This window comes from Cornus florida, unplaced genomic scaffold, assembly GCF_030987335.1.
Source record: "Cornus florida cultivar Cherokee Brave unplaced genomic scaffold, ASM3098733v1 CherokeeBrave_3.0.0_Hap2_Chr06, whole genome shotgun sequence".
Taxonomy (NCBI): Eukaryota; Viridiplantae; Streptophyta; class Magnoliopsida; order Cornales; family Cornaceae; genus Cornus; species Cornus florida.
Genome location: NW_026775576.1, coordinates 64,365,517 through 64,386,756, shown reverse-complemented (window position 1 = coordinate 64,386,756; position 21,240 = coordinate 64,365,517). Strand labels below are relative to the sequence as shown.

Sequence of the window (21,240 nt, the reverse complement as noted above, 5' to 3'; positions counted from 1 at the left end):
AGAGTCTTGGGATTTAGATATCACCACCAAGCAATGCATTTCTATACCATTGACAAGTGACTAATGAGGGCAAATGACGTGTTACAATATTGGTATGTGTGTGTGTTTAGTTGATTCAACAAGTAAGGATGACTAGTTTTAGCATGTATTGTCTAAACATCATGTGAAAGGCACAATATATCTAAGCAATGAAGCATATATTGTCTAAACAACATGTGAAAGGCACAATAGATCAAAATAAGTCATTAATCCTTTCATTAAGCTCATAATCCAAATACAACACAAGGTTAGAGACATATGCTACTTGCATTCAAAAGCATGGATCATCAAACAATAAGCATGGATTGTCCTCCCATTTAACACTACACTACAACTACACTATATCTACACTACTAGCATGAAAATAAACTAAGGGAGAGGCATAATCCATCAAGGAATAAGTATGAACCATCAAGAAAATCACAAGAGCATTCCATTAAGCACTATGTTTTGACAATCTCTAAATCTATAGCATCAATACATGTAGATTAAATGATCAATTGAAAGCATTTAACCACATAAATCATTGAATAATTAAGATCTATATATATCAAAGTGTCAAAACATTAATTACAACACTAATCCCTCAATAATACACAAGATTAAGATATAGAAAGCATGCTTGCGGCTAACTTTAGCCCCAAGAGGATGTCTAGCCACTTATGGTGATGTTGCTCCAACCCTCAAGGGCTAACTCCATGGAAGAAATCTGCTCCTTGTTGATGAAGAACTCCAATGGTGTCTCTAGCCTCCTCCTCCTGTAAGCTTGTTCTCCAAGAGATGATATGATATGATATTAGCTCTCTTTGTAAAAAGCAATCCTTATCCTTCTATAGGTTCGTCAAATGACACCTAAAAATGAGCTAAGGTCGTGCACACAATATTCTCCAATGATTGGATAAAGGACAACTTTCAATGAGCTGAAAATTTAACTTTTTCGTACTGGAGGAAGTTCAATCGATCGAACCTTAGATTTGGATCGATCGAACATGGCTGAGATCTATCAAACTTAGGCTGGATCGATCTTTATTGGTGGCGCTTTTTGGATAAACATAAATCTGAGATATTTTGAAGATATTTTTGGGAAAAGGACAAAAATGATTGATAGGGTGGTACAACTAGATAAGATCAATCATTTGGATAAGGACAAAGCAGTTTGATCGATCGAAGAATAGTGTTCGATCGATCGAACTTTTGAGGTCTCTGAAAATGTCATCATGGCTCTGATCCATCTTGAAGTACTGAGATCGATCATGTTGGATCGATTGAACTTTGATCTGAGATTGATCGAAGATGTTGATTTCCACCTTTTTCTTCCTTTTGCTTCCACTTGGCTCCTTTCTTTGATTCATCCCAGAATTACTTCAATTAAGCTCTTATTTGGTTGAGTTAACTTATTTTCGGGATAAGTGCTTGAAAATGGAAATAATACGAAATCAATCTAAAATGGTAAAGTAAGATAGATAAAGGTACTAGAATGCCTAAGCTGAAGGGGTTTAAATACGCACTTTTCAGCGCTCATCAAGGGTGATCCTGCATAAGCCAGATCTGTCAGGAAGAATGACAAATGGGCTATAGGGTTTAGTTCATTCAATATAACGTATAAACCCAGAACGGCAATAAAAGGACAAACAATGGCTGATTTCCTGCTGGAATATGATGTAGAAAACATAGAAGAAGACCTTGGAAGCTCTTCATGAAAACTTTTCATTGATGGCTCTTCCAATCAAATGGGGGCAGGAATTGGGATTAAACTGCAGACACTAGAAGGCACCACACTGAGTCAAGCGATTAGACTTGAGTTTGAGCAACCAATAATGAAACAGAGTATGAAGTATTGCTGGCAGGATTGAAGCTGGCCAAAGAACTGAAGGTCAAAAGTCTAATTGATTTAAGTGATTCACAACTGATCGTTCGGCAAGTGACGGGGGAGTATATCACCAAAGATGAGATAATGGAGGCATGTGATGTGCACTGAATATTTGCATATTCGAGCCCCTAAATATACGTATTTTAAGGCCTAAAGTGATACTTCTATCCATAGTTAGACTGATTTATGTTTAATGTGTGTTTATAGGTACTTTTCTAGAGAAATGGTTAAAATTAGGACTTTATGAAGATATCAAAGCTTACAGAGTCGTTGCCGGTCCTCCAGAGCAAGCCGAGAGCTTAAATGGTGAAGTTTGGAAGAATTCAAGAACCAGAGCTCGAGCCTAAGTCTCGAGGCTCGAGCCTTGCAAGTAAAAAAGAAGAAAAGTCAATAAGGCAATGAAGCTTGAGCCTTGTACCTTAGAGCTCGAGCCTTAACAGAGGGTGCTCGAGCCTTGGCCCTCAAGCTCGAGCACAAGGCGTCGGAATTTGAAGAGTTGATTTTATTGAAGAACCAAGTTCCCAGGGCCTCGTGCTAAGGCTCAAGGATCGAGCACCATTGAAAGTTGGAGCCTTGAGTACCTAAAGCTCGAGCCTGGTACCTAGTGCTCGAGCCCATGAAGAGCGAACTTCAGTTCAGATCGATCTGAGTGCTCCAAGATCGATCGAGATTTTCCTCAGATCGACCTTCATTCCATACTTAGAAAATTTTTTGAAACCCATGAAAATCACCTCTCTGTGTATCGATCGAACTTGTCTGCAGGTTTTCACCTATTCAATCGATCGAAGTATCTTCCAAATCAATCTTGGAATGATCGATCTGTGTCCTTTTGTTGACTTTGACTTTGACTGCACTTTTTGAATTTTGAATTTATAAATAATAATAATAATAATAATAAAAAAAAACAAAAAAACAAAAATATTTTCAATTTTTATTTTATTTTATTCTAAAAAATTTCAATATATATATATATAGTTTTAAGGAATTTTTCAAAATTACAAAAATAATTTCCCTTTATTTTGATTTTATTTTAAAAAATATTTTCAAAAAAATCCAAAAACATTTTTTTATTTTTTATTTTCAAAAATCCAAAAAATATTTTTTTTTAAAAATCCACAAAAAATTTCAAAAATACTGTGTCGTTTTGAGCTTAGATCGATCTGTGTTCTTAAAGATCGATCTATGTTCGATCGATCTGAGATTTTTCCAGATCGATCGAACATGTTGGAAATAGTTTTTTAAAATAGAAGTCAAGGGTCATTTTGATCGATTAACACATCGATCTCAACCCTAACTCCCTTTCGCCGCTGCATACCTTCTTCCTAACCTCCGGCGAGCTTCCCAAGCTTCGACACTTCATCTCTCGTCTCAGATCTCATCTCTCTCTCTCTCTCTCAATCCATTTCTCTCCCCGATTTGGTAAGTTTGAGTTGTATTTTTGGATTTCGAAACGAACACGGAATACAAAATAATGAATTAAAGAAATAAATAATAACGCTGAACGAATACTAAATAATAAAATCCTCAATTATTAATCATTAAAACCAAACTTTCCAAAACCTCCAATCCATACAACTCGGGAATCCATCCTGTGGACCCCAAATGAAATCCCAAACTGAAATTGAAACAACAGAAATGAAAATTAAAGCTAAACATAAAGAGTAGTCCTACGTAGTCGGATGAATGAGTGTCTGTATCTGCTCTGCACGTCCAAGCTCTAACCCTGGAACTGACGAATACCTGGAAAAATAAAAGAGTGGGTCAGGCCCACATGCAAATCCAATTTTACTACGATCTAGACAGTACTCCGATACACAGATACATCCTAGATAGCTCAACAATATCTAGAGTAATCCATATATATATATTCACACTAAGGGACATTCATTGGACTACAGTAAGGGTCTCAACCTGAATAGAAGGCAACATGCGAAAATGCACCTAAGGGTGGGTATGAGTACCTAGACCTAACAGGGTACACCTCAATCTATTATAACCAGCTACGCATCCACTGCATATACGCACCCTAACCAACGAGTCTGAGACTCAAGCTCATCTCGTGGTATCATAACCATATATCTAAAATCCGTCCATCCGGAGTATGTCATTCCATAATTTACTGAGCTGACATACAATATACAAATTAATTAGTCACTCAACTTATTCAATTGATATGACTTAACTATAACCAATTAATCCAGAAAGTCATTCAACTTAGTCACAGTTGATTTGACTTAGTCACAGTTAGGATACAATATTTTTCAATCCATTCCTTTAATCCGGTAGGTTAGGTTTAAGCGTTTTGAGCTGAACCATCCCTAGTATGTCACCGTCCCATACCGGTGTATACAATCCACAAGTCCATATAATTGGCAAAATAATGTTAATAACTCATCAATCATATTCCAAAATATGCCTCAATATAAATTAACAAATATCCAACAATATTAGGCAGTCATTATAGAGCCTAAAATCCAATTCCAATAATGTATACAGCTAAAACAAGTATAAACGTTCACATCCTCCAAAATATCCATAAACTGATGCAGTTGAAAAGCAAAGTGAATATTAATTTGATCCAACACAAACATGCTTAAGTTCAAGTAATCTATGTTACTTACAATCCTATCCAAATATGATTAATTAAAATTAAATCACATATAAACAATCCTCCAAGTTCCAAAGTGTAAGCTGATTAACATTCAAAGTTAAACATGTAGGATCTTTCCCTAACTGTACACTATCCATACCTTAATCCATTTATGAATCATTGTTTACCTATATTCTTATAGGTCTAAAACAATAATATACATCATTTAAGACAATTTAAACGAAGTGCTAACACTCTGTGTAGTCCAAACAGTGCACAAAACCCAAACTGGGCGTTTAAAACCAAAAATCCCAACTGAGCAAGCTAAGTTACAACTGAGCAGCCTCAGCTGCTAACAAAGGGGGCTGAATTGCTAACTTAGGCGCCTCAGTTGCGAACTTAGGCGCCTCAGTTAGTGCTGAGGTCTTCTTCTTCGTCCGTTCCACCTCTGTAAACCCTAAAACTTCATTGTTAAGACCCCTAAGCTTCAACCTAAGTCCCATACGTCCATACTAAATTATTTTAAGTATTTTAGTAGGCAAAGATTCAAGTTAAACCATAAATCATACATAAAGATCTAAGAAAATAATGAAATCACACATAAGTATATATAACCACAAAACTCTCAGTTTTAGTCCGTTAAGCATGCATGATTACTTCGTTTTATCATTAGTTAAACCCCTGGAGTCTAGCTAGGCATGCACAGAACACAGATTAAAGGGAAAGAATAGAACAAAGACTTGCCTTAGATTTCAGTCCAGAAATCTTAAACCTCCGTCTCTGAGTTTTCGTCAAAGTTCTAGGCTACCGTTAAACATCTCCAGTGCTCTTGGTTCAACCCAGAAGCACTCCACCCTTTCCTCCTTGAACTTCTCTGTAAACCTCTCAAGGTTCACTATCTATTTCTCTCCAATTCTTTCTCTGTTGCTCACTGTGTTTTCTCTTTGTTACATGAATAGGGTTAACAAACCCTTGGCAGACGTATACCTAGGTATTTATAGGCTTTATTGGAAACCCTAAATTAAATCCTAAACCAACTATATGTGTCAGCTCAAATTCTAGACACGATTTAATTACAAGTAAAAAGAAACCCTAACTCTAATTAATTAATTAATTCTCCTAACTTAATTCAATTTAAAACAAATAATTAACAATAAAACAAATTATTCAATTTAAAACAAATAATTAACAATAAAACAAATAATTAACAAATAAATATAATTAAAACCCCAATTAATTCAAGTAACAAACAAATAAAACAATAGAAATCTTTAAAATGCAATTAAATAATTAATTAAAATACCAGGACTATCCTTTTTAAAATTAGGGGTATTACACTTCTCCCAAAAAGTGAGAAGTGAGAAATGATTAGACGAAGGTTGTTTTGATTTAAAGCTTACTTGATTTGTGCTTATAAGTCCTTAGGGGTGTTTCACTATTTAGCGCCCTGGGAGTCATTGACCTAACCCTCGACCTCATGGATAGCTAGAAAGCTTAATAGATCAACATATTGCACCATGCTTCCATCTTTGATTTTTAGGGATAAAAAAGAAAAAGAAAAAAAAAAAAGGCACTTAGAACAATAAAACTTTAATAAAAAGTCCACTCTTTGTCTTGATGATCGGTACTAGATTTGTGTACTCGTTTGAGGGCAAGGATGTAATTATTTCTTTAGTTGGCTTAGATAGCAACATACTTGATGCCAGTCCACTCAAAAAGGATTCTGGAGTTGTTTTGATTTGCATGATCATTTTCTTGATGTGTAGAGGACCATACTTGCTTGCTTGATATTGAAATGTTGGGAGATTGCTTGGAAATGGTTGAAAAATTGCATACTTGAGGTAGTTTTCTCCCAATACTTGTTTGCAATATTGATGCATCTTTTGTGATAATGAGCTTAATGTTTGTGCGTATCATTTCTGGAAATCCTCACGAGACTTCACTCGTCCACTAGGGGTAACCTAGGGGTTTAAAAGGCTTGTTGCATATGCTAAATGCAATCATGTTACCTACGAAAGTGGCGTTATCCTTTTATTATTTTCTAGTTCATAGTTGTATAGTCGTTCATTTCATTCCTTTACTTCGTAGTTTATTACTAGGGACTAACAATATTTAAGTTTGGGGGTGTGATGAGCGCTGAAAAGTGCGCAATTAAACCCCTTAAGCTTAGGTATTTTAGGACTTTTATCTATCTTATTTTTTCGTCTTAGACTTTTTTCATGTTATTGCCCTTTTTAGATACTTATCCCAAAAATAAGTTAATTCATTCAAATAAGAGCTTAAAAGAAGCAATCCCAAGCTGAATGGAAGAAAGGAACAAAATGAAGCAAAGTGTGGAAAATCAGCAAGTTCTTTCGATCTCAACATTCCTTCGATCGATCAGAGCAACATCGATCTGGACATTTCAAGATGGATCCATGCAATTGTCCTTATCCAAAAGATCTCACCATCTTCGATCGATCCAACCTTTCTCAGATCGATCAAAAATATTCGATCTTATCCACACCTACCACCCCACCTACCACTCTTGTCTCTTTCCCAAAATATCTTAGAGATTTGTCTTTATTCAAAAAGGCATCGCCAAGTATGATCGATCTCTGCAGCATTCGATGGATTTCACCAATGTTCAATCGATCTCAACATAGTTCGATCGATTGAACCTCCTCAAGTCCGAAATAAAATAAATTCCAACTCATTAAAAGTTGGCTCATGGTGCAATCATTGCAAGGACTCTAGTGAACAAATTCAGACCATTGGGTGTGACACTTGAGCCTCCTATATAAGGATTTTGAGCCATTCATATCAAAAGATTGAACATATCTTCAATATATATATCATATCTCATATTTTGGAGAGGAGGCTCGAGACTAGAGAGCTTTTACACATTTTTAGGAGTTCTTCCATTCTTCTAGGGTTTCCATCAAGAAAGAGGTCATTTCTACTATGGAGATAGCCCTTAAAGGTTGGATGACTACTTCAATAAATGGCTAGACATCTACTTGGGGCTAGAGTAGCCCCTAAGTTTATTTCCTAGACCTAGTGTTTTGTATATTTTTGGGGATTTGCTTGTAATAAATGTTTCGATCTTGGATATTTATATATATATCTTGTAGTTTTTACTTAATGTGTATGGATTAATGCTTTCAATTGATTATCTATTTCTAACCATATGTCTATATGTGCTAGAATGGATGATTCATTTGGTTTTCTCTAGATTTAGTAGAGTTTATCATGTCTATGTGTATGGATGAAGTGAATCTAGAGATGGTCAAAACATAGTACTTAATTGAACACTCTTGTAACTTATTTGATGGTTCACACTTGTTTCTTGATGGATTGTGCCACACCTTTAGCTTACTTAGTTTAATTTCCATGTCTTTAGTATAGATGTAGTATAATTGTTTTAAATTCTTAGATAGGTGGACAATCTATTCTTGTTCCTTGGTGTTCCATACTTATGAATGCAAATGGTGTATGCTTCTAGATAGTTGTGTGTGCATAAATTGTGGTTTCATTGAATAGATTTTGGTCTCATTTGATAGGTTGTGCTTTCCATTTGAATTGGCTAGACAATCTATACTTATTTGCCATCTATACCTAATTTCAATTAATGTCACACACACACACATACACAAGTTACAATTTAATTTCCCCCATTGATATATAATTGCTAGTGTTTAGTGAAGTCAAGCTTAATAGTGAGATCTAGTACCCCAAGTCCTCTCTTCTATATCTTTTTTCCTACATTCTAAATTGTTACCTTTTACTTGCTTTAATTTCAATTTCATTGTAGTTTAATCAACCAAACAAATCATCTTTTGATCATCTGATCTACTAACCCTATACATTGTTTCCATTGCAAACGCGCCCATAATCCCTTAGGACGATCCCTACTTACCCTAGCTATATTTTTAGTTAAAAGTAATAATGGCTTTTATAAATTTAAAACTTGGCCACATTGTACACTCACACTCTTAGTGCATCTTTAAACATTGGTGCCTGCGATAACCACCACTGATATCTCTGCTACAGTTGCGAAAACACCCAATATCACGAAATTGGTGATATTGGTTATGGCCCAATTTTGATATATGTTTTGACACTATTCAATACCACATTACCCCACTCCAAACATGGTATGGATCCAAAAAGAAAAGCAAAATAGTCAAACCAATATCAAACCTCCGTCCAAATACGCCCTTAATATTTATCATCCCAAAATAAGTGTCTAATTTGAAAAGTCAATGGACTATTTTTTAAAAAAATAATATTATCAATTTAACCTTTTTACATTAAATCTAGTAAATCATTACATCAATGTAAATTTAATAATTTATTAACCATTAAGATAGTAAAAAATAATAAAAAAATTTTTCTTAAAAAGTTAGATTTTAAAAAAAGAACGCTTATTTTAAAAAGAAAAAGAAAGAAGAACTAGATAATTTGAATTTGTTTAAATAAACATGTTGGTAAAGGAAAGACGGATAAAACCTTTCAACCAGACTTGCTTTTCAACTCACAAAATGGGATTTATTTTATCTATTTATAGTGCTCTTATTGATACAAATATCTAAATTTAACACTTTTAGAAACATTTATTATTGTAAAAGTTTGTGTTTTAAAAAACAAAACAATGCTACTGGCGCCTCCCTCCCCACTCACATTCGTGTTGAGCTAAATACCAATTCCGTTTTAAGAAATAGTTTTTTCTTTTCAATAATTGTTTTAGAATACTAAATTAGATAAACCCAATAAAGTTTGTTTTGTTAATATAATATAATTTTATTATGGAATAAAATATTTAATTTTTAATAAAATAAAAAAATTCCAAAAATATTTGAGCCTATCATTTGAGGCCCAGCCCGATCAAGTAGATTTTTTTATGGAGCATTGAGGGTCAGAAACATATGCAATTCATTCATAAAATGCAATTCACTTTTGTTAAAAAATAAAGAAATAAATGAAAGTGTATTTAATTCATAGATATTAGTGTTTGTTTTGTTGGTCTGTCAACAAAATAATTCTCAAAAAGTCAAAATTATTTTTAAAGAATTATTTAAAAAAAAAAAACTTTTTTCAAATTGAATTTTTCAAAAACAATTCTACGAAACTATCAGTCTTTTTTAATTATCAATTAATCAAACAAACTCAACTCTGCATGTATAGGTGTTCGGTCAGATGTGAAAATAAAATTGATTTCTTAATTATGAAGTTATAAACAATAAGTCAAGTGCGATCCTGCAGCCCCTCCTTTTGAAAAAGGAGAGAGATATGGCGTGTGTGAAGAAAATAGAGATAGGTGGATTGGACTCGTTACTCTTTAGAATGAGAGAGTTAAAAATTGGTTAAAAAAATTAAAAGGTGGATGTCAAAGTTGCAGCTTTACATCTACAAGATTGTCAAATAATGACAAGTATAACATATTATAACAATTAGAAAGAGTACTTCCCTGCTTCTCAGTTTGGAGTGCAATTTGAGTTGGGAACTTCAACATAGCTCAAGCTAACTCGATTTGAGTTGCGTAAGTTTAGACAATTATTTTCATAAATAGAATTGGATTTGGGTTGAAAAATATCAATCTGAATTTAACTAGGGTTGGGTTGAATTAAGGTACTAGCAAGCCGAACAAACTCGTATCCAAATTCTAATATTATTTTTATATATATTTTTAATTTTAAATACATTAAATATAATATTTAAACTATGATTATTTTTTTTTTCTTCTTTCAAACTTTATTTGTTAAATTTTAACTTATTATATATTATCATTTAAGACAATTAATTTTCTAAAAATTTGTTTGTAATTTATTCAAAATTTTATCAATGAATTTGTTTGTAATTTATTCAAAATTTTATAAAATGCCTTTAAACTTTTTTTTAAGAGTAATTTAATTTAAAACTAATTCAAGATCATATTAAATTTTTGGTGTGAAAATTATCTATACGAGTAACTCGATTTCATCTTAATTTTTAACACGAAATCTAAGCACGAGTTACAAGTCCGAATTAAAAAGTAGAAGAATGTGTTAGACTAGAGTTGAGTAGTTAGGGTAGAGTTGGGTTGGGTTTGGGTTTTTATATGGTGGGTTGGGCTTGGGTTTAGCCTTGTATATGGTGGGAGTTAGGCTCAAATTATCATTCAAACCTGTCCGAATTGCGGCCCTATTCTCACTCCTTTTTCAAATATAGAGTGCTTCTTCTCACTCCTTTCCGAATGAGAAAAGTCGACTCCTTTTGCAATATGAAAATTATTTTTTGCTTCTCACTCCTTTCCTAATGAGGAAAGTCGACTCCTTTTGCAATACGGAATTTTATTTTATTTTATCTATTTATTTTTTGTTCCTTCTCACTCCTTTCCAAATAAGGAAAGTCGACTCGTTTTGTAGCATGGGATTTGTTTTTTGCTTCTCACTCCTTTCCAAATGAGGAAAGTCGACTCCTTTTGCAATATGGAAAATTTTCTTTTGCTTCTCCCTCCTTTCCCAATGAGGAAAGTCGACCATGACCACTTTTGCAATATGGAATTTTTTTTTTTTTCGGGAAGTTGAGGGAACTGTTCATAAATTAGGGAAGCACGTATTACAAGCACATTAGTTTAGAAGTCAATTATTAATTTAAAATTTTAAAATGTCAATACAACCCTTTCTTATCGTAAAATGACCAAATATTATCCCCAAAATACAATTATAATCTTTATATATTGGACTTCATACTTTCATATAATTTAATATTAAGTATGCATAATTTATTAAATGATATAAAAAATTACTTAACAGAAATTATTTTATGTAAAACATAATTTGAAATTAAACATGTATATAATTTCATATAACTACAATTTATTAATATATTAATCAATAGTATAAATTTAAATTAACAAATTTTAAATATTACTAGAAATAATAAAAATAATTTTTATTTGTAATAATAAAATATAATATGATTTGCCCTCCAAAACCAAAAGCACCAAGGGGCATAAACAAATACGACACATTTATTTAATATATTTAATTAAATAGTTTAATTTAATTATAATAAATAAGTTAGTAAATCAAATACAAACACACTATACATAATTATCGTATTAATTCGTATTGACACAATTATCGTTATTTTTATATTGTGTTGTAACCATGTTAGCATGTCGGGTTAAAACTTGCGACACAATTGTGACTCGAACTCTGGGTCCATGTAACTTTTGAAAAAACAAAAAAACTCTGGGTCCATGCAACCGGGTGGCCCATTAGCATCTCACCCATTCGAGGCTCTCACGACTTGCACGTGCAAGCGTGGCTTGCTTCAAGAACATTGGAACAAACACAAAAACGTCGCCGTAAAGTTCCTTTCCTTTACCTTGGCTAAATAGGATTTTTTCAAAAAACCGAGTAATAGAGAGGAGAGTAGAAGATTCCAGAACCACGAATTCCCTCCTATTTCGGGACCTCTCTGTCCATAAATACCCCAATCCGCAAGCAGCTTGCAATTCGTAAGCGAGCTCTGTTTCGAATCCTCTCCCAAAATCCCCTAGTAGCGTTCGTTCTACACAACTTTCTCTCTCTACAGAACCTTCTCTCTAACATTCTTTCAAGCTTTCTTTCTGCATTGCTATGTTGGTTGAAGAATCAGTAGTAATGGCGGATGTTCAGATGGCCGACGCTGAAAGCTTTGCCTTCCAGGCAGAGATCAACCAGCTTCTCAGCCTCATCATCAACACCTTCTACACTAACAAGGAGATTTTCCTTCGGGAACTCATCAGTAACTCCTCTGATGTATGTATTACATATTCTCTCTGTCATATGTGAATGTGTGTGATTTGGTGTTGAATTGATTAATTTTGGTGTATGTAGGCTTTGGATAAGATCAGATTCGAGAGTCTGACGGACAAGAGCAAACTCGATGCTCAGCCGGAGCTCTTCATCAAGATCGTCCCCGACAAGGTCAACAAGACCCTCTCTATCATCGACAGTGGTATCGGAATGACCAAAGCAGGTACTATAATCAGTTTGACTCCCAATTTTAAGCTAAAATTTCATGATTGTTTCCCAGGAAAATTTTCATCAGAAAAAATTGAAACTATTGTAGAATGTAGTAGCATTCTAGGGCAAATTTAGGATTATTGTAGTTGTATTTTTTTAATTGTTTTTTGGATGGTCAATAATTGAAAATTGTTTGTGAATGTGTTGTTTTTATTAGATTTGGTGAACAATTTGGGGACAATTGCAAGATCGGGGACCAAAGAATTCATGGAGGCGTTGCAGGCTGGTGCAGATGTGAGCATGATCGGTCAATTCGGTGTTGGGTTCTACTCTGCTTACCTTGTTGCAGAGAAGGTCATTGTGACCACAAAGCACAACGATGATGAACAGTACATCTGGGAATCTCAAGCTGGTGGGTCCTTCACTGTCACTAGGGACGTCAATGGCGAGCAACTAGGCAGAGGGACCAAAATCACTCTCTTCCTCAAGGAAGACCAGGTAAAAATTCCAATTCAATGTTATGTTGCTTTGTTACTGTTGAATTGAACCCGTGCAATGTAATGAATGTAATGTTGGTTTTTGAAACTCCAAATTGTTATATTTGTCTCTCAACCATGGGAAGTTTGAATCCCTCCGTTTTTCTTTGCAACCAAACAGATAAGTTGTCTGGGATTGTTTGAATTCGGTTGCTTGGTACTTACTTTATGTTGTTGATTTCTTGTAGTTGGAGTACATGGAGGAGAGGAGGATTAAGGACCTTGTGAAAAAGCATTCTGAATTCATTAGCTATCCTATCTATCTATGGACTGAGAAAACCACTGAGAAAGAGATCAGCGACGACGAAGACGATGCACCAAAGAAGGAAGAGGAGGGTGATGTTGAGGAGGTTGATGAGGAGAAAGACAAGGACACCAAGAAGAAGAAGAAGATCAAGGAGGTCAGCCATGAGTGGCAGCTCATTAACAAGCAGAAACCCATTTGGTTGCGAAAGCCGGAGGAGATCACCAAGGAAGAATATGCCTCCTTCTACAAGAGCTTGACCAATGATTGGGAGGATCACCTTTCCGTCAAGCACTTCTCTGTTGAAGGACAGCTTGAATTCAAGGTTATCCTTTTTGTACCCAAGAGAGCCCCATTTGATCTTTTCGATACCCGAAAGAAGATGAACAACATCAAGCTCTACGTCCGAAGGGTGTTCATCATGGACAACTGCGAGGGGCTCATCCCGGAGTACCTTGGATTTGTCAAGGGTGTTGTGGATTCTGATGACTTGCCACTCAACATTTCTCGTGAGATGCTGCAACAGAACAAGATTCTCAAGGTGATCAGGAAGAACCTTGTGAAGAAATGTATAGATATGTTCAATGAGATTGCGGAGAACAAGGAGGATTACACTAAGTTCTATGAAGCTTTCTCGAAGAATTTGAAGTTGGGTATTCACGAGGACAGCCAAAACAGGGCGAAATTGGCTGACCTGCTCCGATACCACTCCACGAAGAGTGGTGAAGAGTTGACTAGCTTGAAGGACTATGTCACCAGGATGAAGGAGGGTCAGAAGGACATCTACTACATCACCGGTGAGAGCAAGAAGGCCGTTGAGAACTCTCCATTCTTGGAACGGCTCAAGAAGAAAGGCTACGAGGTTCTTTTCATGATTGATGCCATTGATGAGTACGCTGTTGGGCAGCTGAAGGAATATGATGGGAAGAAATTGGTTTCCGCCACAAAGGAGGGTTTGAAGCTTGACGACGAGAGTGAGGAAGAGAAGAAGAAGAAAGAGGAAAAGAAGAAGTCATTTGAGAGCCTTTGCAAGACCATGAAGGAAATTTTGGGAGACAGAGTTGAGAAAGTGGTTGTATCTGATAGGATTGTGGATTCGCCGTGCTGTTTGGTTACAGGAGAGTATGGGTGGACTGCAAACATGGAAAGGATCATGAAGGCGCAGACTCTGAGAGACAGCATCATGAGCTCATACATGTCGAGCAAGAAGACCATGGAAATCAACCCAGACAATGGAATCATGGAGGAGCTGAGGAAGAGAGCCGAGGCTGACAAGAATGACAAGTCGGTGAAGGACCTTGTGCTGCTACTATTTGAGACTGCTCTCCTGACTTCTGGCTTCAGTCTTGACGATCCAAACACTTTCGCGGCGAGGATTCACAGGATGTTGAAATTGGGTCTGAGCAAGGATGAGGAAGAGGTTGGTGGCGAGGATGCTGACATGCCGGCATTGGAGGAAGATGGTAATGAGGAGATCAATATGGAGGAAGTGGACTGAGGGCAGAAGCACAGGATGTTAATTTTTATATGACAATTTTCAAATTTACCAAGTCAAAGTTGTAATTTTTTTTTTTTTTATGCTAAACTAAGAGTTCTAATTACGGACAATTGCATGGCTTTTTTATCTGCACATATATATATATATATATATAGTATGGACATAGCCTCCAAGCTTTACCGTGCTATATTAATAATATTTCTCCATTCCCTTTATGGGCAACTTGGTTCCCTGCCCTATCAGGATGAAATTTGTCACTTACCAAGCCCAACCAAGACCATCTAATAGTCTCTCTCTAAATCTACATCTCGGTGGTCATCTTCCCCACCATTATCTACATCTCTATAAAACCCTCTCTTTCCTCGCGAATGATGGTCATCTTCCCCACCATTGAAATCTTTGTGTCTTTCTAATCCACTACCCAACAACCTCCACTACCACCTCCTCCTCCATTCCTAAACCCTAACCATATAATTTTGTGCATTTTTTGCTCTGTGTTTTGGAGTTTAATTTACTACTTACTGATTAGATTCAAATGGTGGCCTCAATTTTGCAACTCACTTGCACACACTCTTGTCTCTATTATCAATCAAAACCAGGCCACTTCTGGATGTGGCTGAAGATTAGGGGAAAAAAAATCTGATACTAGTCAATCTGGACTTTTATTTTTTTATATAAAATTACATAATATTTTTAGGACAGATGCCTGAATTTCATTGGGGAAAGTCATCACAAACTTCATCCTCACAGGGATGGACTCAGAATATTGAAAAAAACCTTATAAGCAGTAAATTTTCACAACATATACTAGGAAATCATCAGTCTAACTAGGCATACTAATCTGCAAATAGACTTTGTCAACAATGCAAAGAGTAGGTAGAAACATGGCAGAAATGACATTGCAACCGTTCAGTCTTCGGTTGTAGACAGAACTGTTCAGTCCTCAAGAGGCTAAGCCCGTGTGTGGCACAAAATCGAAGTAAGGATTGAATTTATCCAAGATAAGAATGCTTAATGGCCAAAGAATATTTTATTAAAATAACAAAGAGGACAAAATTGTAGGTAAGATGATTCAAAACTGTGATTAGGAGACATGATATTGATTGGTCTGCGCAATCGCACCATGTAAGTTCTAAGGATTGAATTTAATTCGCTAAAACATTACAATCAAGAAAAGCTTGAACTGGGAGGCGCCGCACCGTAACCTCCAGCTCCACGCCCAAAGCCACCCCTTCCAGCTCCCTGAAAGATTGAAACCAGTAGTAAGCCAAATGATAGCATCGAAGCGAAAAAAAAAAAGCTTTGGAAGAATCTGCACTCATTTCACTCATTTTGATAAAGATCTAAATCTCAGAAAACAATTCACTTTGAATGCATACTAGGACAAATCCTAAAACACTCGAAGAATACAAATTAACAGTGACTGGTGTTTGCGAAACTGAAATTCTTAACCTCATTACAATCACAAAAATACGAGTATGAAGAATGAGGAACAAGCCGCCTTAAAGGAAAAACCTTCTTCCATGAAAATTGTATGAAATGATAAGTTGCAAGATGGGCATAGAACATATTCTTAGCAGTCAGGTCCATATAACATAAACTGCAACAGTATGCGGTAGCAGTGAAAACACATAATTTACAACATAGATATGACCCAAAGCACATCAAAAGCCAATCAAAGCATGCAAGGATATGGACACAAACTAACATGTATAAGCTGATGTGGGAATTTCTAAAATAGACTATATTGTAGAAACATAAATTTATATATTTATATCTACTCGTTTTGTTCATTTTTCCATATTGAAAATTGCATAATTTGGAAGATAACACTCAATATGCTGATACAAATTTTCTTTGCGATCTCCAGTCAACATATCTCATTGTGAGACTTACATGTTCCTTTTCCTGTTTTAAAAGGGGAGTCAGTTGCATGCTTCACTTGCTTTGGTGACGTGAACTTCTAAAAAAAACTTATGCGTACATGCATGCCCTGCAGTGTTATTAAAGGCCCAAGGCGCTAAAGGTCCTTTGGAGTCGAGGTGCGAGGCGCATGCCTAAGTGAAGTGAGGCGCACAATTAAAAATTTAAACTACCATAATAATATTCATATCTCATAAGTCATATTAATATTCTAAAAATTAATATCAAATAGTAGTATAAAAAAGTAAATCCATCAACTATACAAGTATCCAACAACTATAAAACAGAGCACAAATTTGTTTTCTTGAAAGGCAAAGCAAAATGTGTTTTTTTTGAATGGCAAAACAAAGCACAAAAAGAAATAAATATGTTAACAAAAAAAAAAAAAAAATTGTTAACAGAAAAAAAGAAAAGAAAAGAAAAATTAGAGCCAAAAAAAAAAAAAAAAAAAAGATACAAAGAGAAGAGAACTAGTCGAAGAGAGAGATGTAAACAAAGATAAGAAGAGAGGGGAGATCTAGAGAGAAAAAAGAAAGAAAGAAAGAATTGATGTGACTTCGTCGTTTATCTCTGCAATTAGGGCTTCGTCTTCATCTCACAATCTCATTCTATCGTTGTTCGGTTAACACTTTGACTCTTGGGTTTTCTTATTTTTTATTCTTTTGTACCAAAGTTACTTCTATCGTATGTTTGTGCTTTTGTTTTTCGTTTATTAAGTTGCCAAAAATACCCTTTTTGGCTTAAGAAATAGAACAATCGTATTTTATTAAACAAATATCAGTGAGGCACGCCTTACGAACAGGACGAGGCGCAACCAAGACAAGTGCCTAATAAACATCAGTGAGTCTGGAATGATAACAAGCGCTAAACTTGAGTCTCGAGCCTAAGCGCGCCTAGGTGTGACCCTGGACACGCCTTTAACAACACTGATGTCATGTAAAATACATTCCGAAGAGTATATGAGAAGTCATGTCAGACACCGTTGACACAACACGTAAAACAAAGTATCCACGCTAATGGACTGATACACACTAGTCTCCGCAGAGACAACTCTACAATTCCTTAAGTGGAAAGAGAATTCAAATGGCATAAATCACAGCCTGCTCATTGAGAGGACAGATCGACAACTATTAAACACCAAGGGTTAGCAATACTTGGATCAAAATTCCAACCTCTCGTAAATAAGTTAATTGAAAGCTTTTGAGATGCTTTCTTCTTGTAGATTCATATACCTTTTATCATAGCTTCTAGTACCAGTTTATTTGCTCATATGTACCACAACGAAAGGGCTCATTGAGCTCAATATCTTGAGGTTTTTAGTTATTTGAGCTATCAAAATTCTAAAAATTTAAACCCATTCAATCAGAACAACTGAAGTATCAGGCCCACTGATTTTAACTTTTGAAACTAATCAAAGTCTGAGTACTATTCGGAAAGTTAGACGTGCAATTAAATTTGTTGAGCATTAGAAACCTATTATGGTGGGTTTATTTTTGAAAGCTCAGGTGGACAGAGAGAGGTGCTTGTTCACGATAATGGAACCCTTATGAAGTCAGTTTGGGGGTTGTAAAAACAATTGTGCCGATTTGGATGCACATGAACTAAGGCAGTCTACGGTGAAGATAGAAACAGATTTAGGAATTTAACTCAAATCACTATCAAGACCCTAACAGAAACCAAAGAACAGAGAATAAGCAAACCATGAGAGAAAAAAAAGTTTGTTCTTTCACTTATTCAGCTGATTTATATTTAATGCTGATATAGAGTTACCATCAAGTTAAAATAAAAGGTGCTACCATAAGCCTATCTATATAGACAATGCAATAGTGCAGGTAGGAAAAGAAATTCGAAACACATTCATCAATATAACCGGTTGTTGTCATTTTGCTACGGTGTCAAGGAATAAACAGCAAATCATCCCCAAGACAACACTTGGGCACTTCAACCACCTTCAAATGTATCGTCTAGCAATTTGAACAAATATAAATGATCAAATCTAGGGAATTTGTTAAGTATGAAAACAAACAAACAAAAGTAACTTGTTAAAATTGGCGTACTCAATTTGAGAGTCTGATTATCATTATATACAAGCGGGAAATTACAAATATAGAAAAGAGAATAAAATCAAATCAAAATAAAGAGAATAAAATCAAATCAAATTAGCCTATATTAAAGACCCAATAAATCTACCATAATCGTTGAGTCAACTTATAGATAAGATTTCTAACACTCCCCCTCAAGTTGGAGCAAATATGTTGACTAAACCCAGCTTGACTATGGAAGACTGGAGAAGAGAAGGCCCAACAGACTTTATGAACACATCTGCAGTCTGTTCTGAAGAAGGAACAAAAATAGGATTAATGATACCTGATCGAACCTTATCTCGAATAAAGTGAATGTCTACCTCAATATGTTTCGACCTTTCATGTAAAACATAATCAGAAGCAAGCATAATGGCTGATTTATTGTCACAAAACAGCTTTGAAGAACCTTTCTGTACAAGACCCAACTCTCCCAAAATTGATTGAAGCCAAAGGAGCTCACAAGTACCTTGAGCCATAGCTCGGTATTCAGTTTCAGCAGAGGATCTAGAAACAACAGCCTGCTTCTTACTCTTCCATGATATGAGATGATTACCATAGAAAGTACAGAAGCCAGAGGTAGAACGTTTATCTGTCTTACATCCAGCATAGTCTGCAGTAAAGCATGAGAGTCCAGATTGATTTCCTGAGGCATAGAACAGACCAAGACCAAGGCACGACTTAAGGTACCTTAAAATATGGTTAGACTGCATCCATATGAGCTGAGCGAGGGGCATGCATGAATTGACTAATCACACTAACAGCAAATGTCAAATCGGGCCTTGTGTTAGTCAAGTAGATAAGATGACTTACTAAACGTTGATACACAGATGGATCTAGAAGTAATTCCCCTGGCTCAACAGAGAGTTTAAGATTGGGGTCCATCGGTTTGGAAGCGGGTCGACACCCAAGCATGCCAGTATCTTGAAGAAGATCCAAAACATATTTCCTTTGAGACAAAGAAATTCCACGACGGGATCTAGCAACCTCAATTCCAAGAAAATATCGAAGAGGACTTAAGTCTTTCACATCAAAGGACTTTTGAAGATGAAGTTTCGCCTGAGCAATCCCTGAAGCATGATCACTTGTGATAATGATATCATCCACATATACCAATAACATAATGCAACGACCATCAGAGCGACGTCGAATAAAACAAGTATGGTCTGAGTGGCAGCGCACAAAGCCCATAGATAAAACAACATCGCTGAAACGACTAAACCAAGCTCTAGAAGATTGCTTCAGACCATAAAGAGACTTCCGTAGCCTACAGACTTTCCCAGCATACTCCCCCTCAGCCCGAAATCCAGCGGGTGGATCCATATATATAGTCTCAAGTAAGTCTCCATTAAGAAATGCATTCTTGACATCTAACTGATACAGAAGCCAAGAATGGGCAGCAGACAAAGAGACAAGCAGTCGCACAGACGTCAACTTAGCCATAGGAGCAAAGGTAGCACTAAAGTCTTTGCCCAGAATCTGAGCAAAGCATTTTGCCACCAACCGAGCCTTATACCGATCAATAGAACCATCGGCTAAGTACTTCACATTAAAGACCCATTTGCAGCCAACCGTTTTCTCTCCAGAAGGTAAAGCAACAAGTTCCCATGTATTATTATGGTGTAAAACATCCATTTCTGTTGTCATGGCAGACACCCAATTGGGATCCTGGAGGGCCTCTAACACAGATTGAGGAATAGAAACGGTCATAATCTTGCCCAGGAAGGATTTATATGCACTTGAAAGACTATCATAGGAGACATACTGGCAAATAGGGTGGTTAGTGCTACTAGAAAAACCATACCAATTAGGAGGATGACGATCACGGGTAGGATAACGGGAGGTACGCTCAGGAATTGTAGGAGCAATACGAGAAGGAGAGTTACCTGGACCTGGTTCTGAAGATGATTCTGGCAGGGGAGGTTGAGTGCGATGGCGATGAGAGTAAGCCTGCAAAGGTAGAGGGGAACCCTGCATGGATGGAGAAGGAGATTCCAGGACAGTGTGATTTTCAAAGAGAGGAATAGGACGGGCAATGGGAGAAATCTCCTTCTCCAAATCACAAGAGAGAAAATCCTGTACCACAGAATTAGTACTATAAAAAGGAACAGTTTCATGAAATGTCACATCAAGAGAATGATACATATGTTTGGTCACAGGATCGTAACAACGATAGCCCTTTGACATAGCAGAATACCCCAAGAAAATACACCTAATAGATTTATCATCAAGTTTATGACGAGAAAGACTACGGTTATGAACAAAACAAGTACATCCAAAAACTCGAGGCAAAAGGTGAAACAATGTATAATCAGGCTAGAGAATCTGAAGTGGTGTCTTACCACCTAAACTCGACTGGAAGTACGATTAATCAGAAAAGCAGCTGTAAGAATAGCCATGTGCCAATAGAATTTAGGCACATGCATACCACTCAGAAGACATCGGACCATAGACATAAGATGATGGTTTTTGCGTTCAGCCAC

General features: G+C 36.0%; 2 protein-coding genes across 3 annotated transcripts in view; one reads left to right on the top strand and one right to left on the bottom strand.

Annotated features, from left to right (window-relative positions):
• LOC132314890 (small ribosomal subunit protein eS10z-like) overlaps positions 1-21,240 on the bottom strand; it is a 67,132-nt gene that overhangs the window by 42,612 nt on the left and 3,280 nt on the right. The gene's annotated exons all lie outside the window — the stretch shown is intronic.
• On the top strand, positions 11,921-14,863 carry LOC132311753 (heat shock protein 83-like). 2 transcript variants are annotated; one of them, XM_059809829.1, is made up of 4 exons: positions 11,921-12,268; positions 12,347-12,488; positions 12,693-12,973; positions 13,200-14,863. In XM_059809829.1, exons 1-4 carry the CDS (start codon positions 12,107-12,109, stop codon positions 14,751-14,753), a joined length of 2,139 nt encoding a protein of 712 aa, XP_059665812.1. In that variant the 5' UTR covers positions 11,921-12,106; the 3' UTR covers positions 14,754-14,863. The 2 variants fall into 2 exon arrangements, with proteins under 2 accessions (XP_059665812.1, XP_059665813.1); XM_059809830.1 differs by lacking the exon at positions 11,921-12,268 and having other exon boundaries at positions 12,447-12,488; positions 12,693-12,711; positions 12,743-12,973.

Coding starts and splice junctions, on each gene's coding strand:
- LOC132311753 (XM_059809829.1), top strand. CDS start 12,107: ATGTTGGTTGAAGAATCAGTAGTAATGGCGGATGTTCAGATGGCCGAC. Junction 12,489..12,692: donor TATCGGAATGACCAAAGCAG/GTACTATAATCA, acceptor TGTTTTTATTAG/ATTTGGTGAACAATTTGGGG. Junction 12,974..13,199: donor TCTTCCTCAAGGAAGACCAG/GTAAAAATTCCA, acceptor GATTTCTTGTAG/TTGGAGTACATGGAGGAGAG.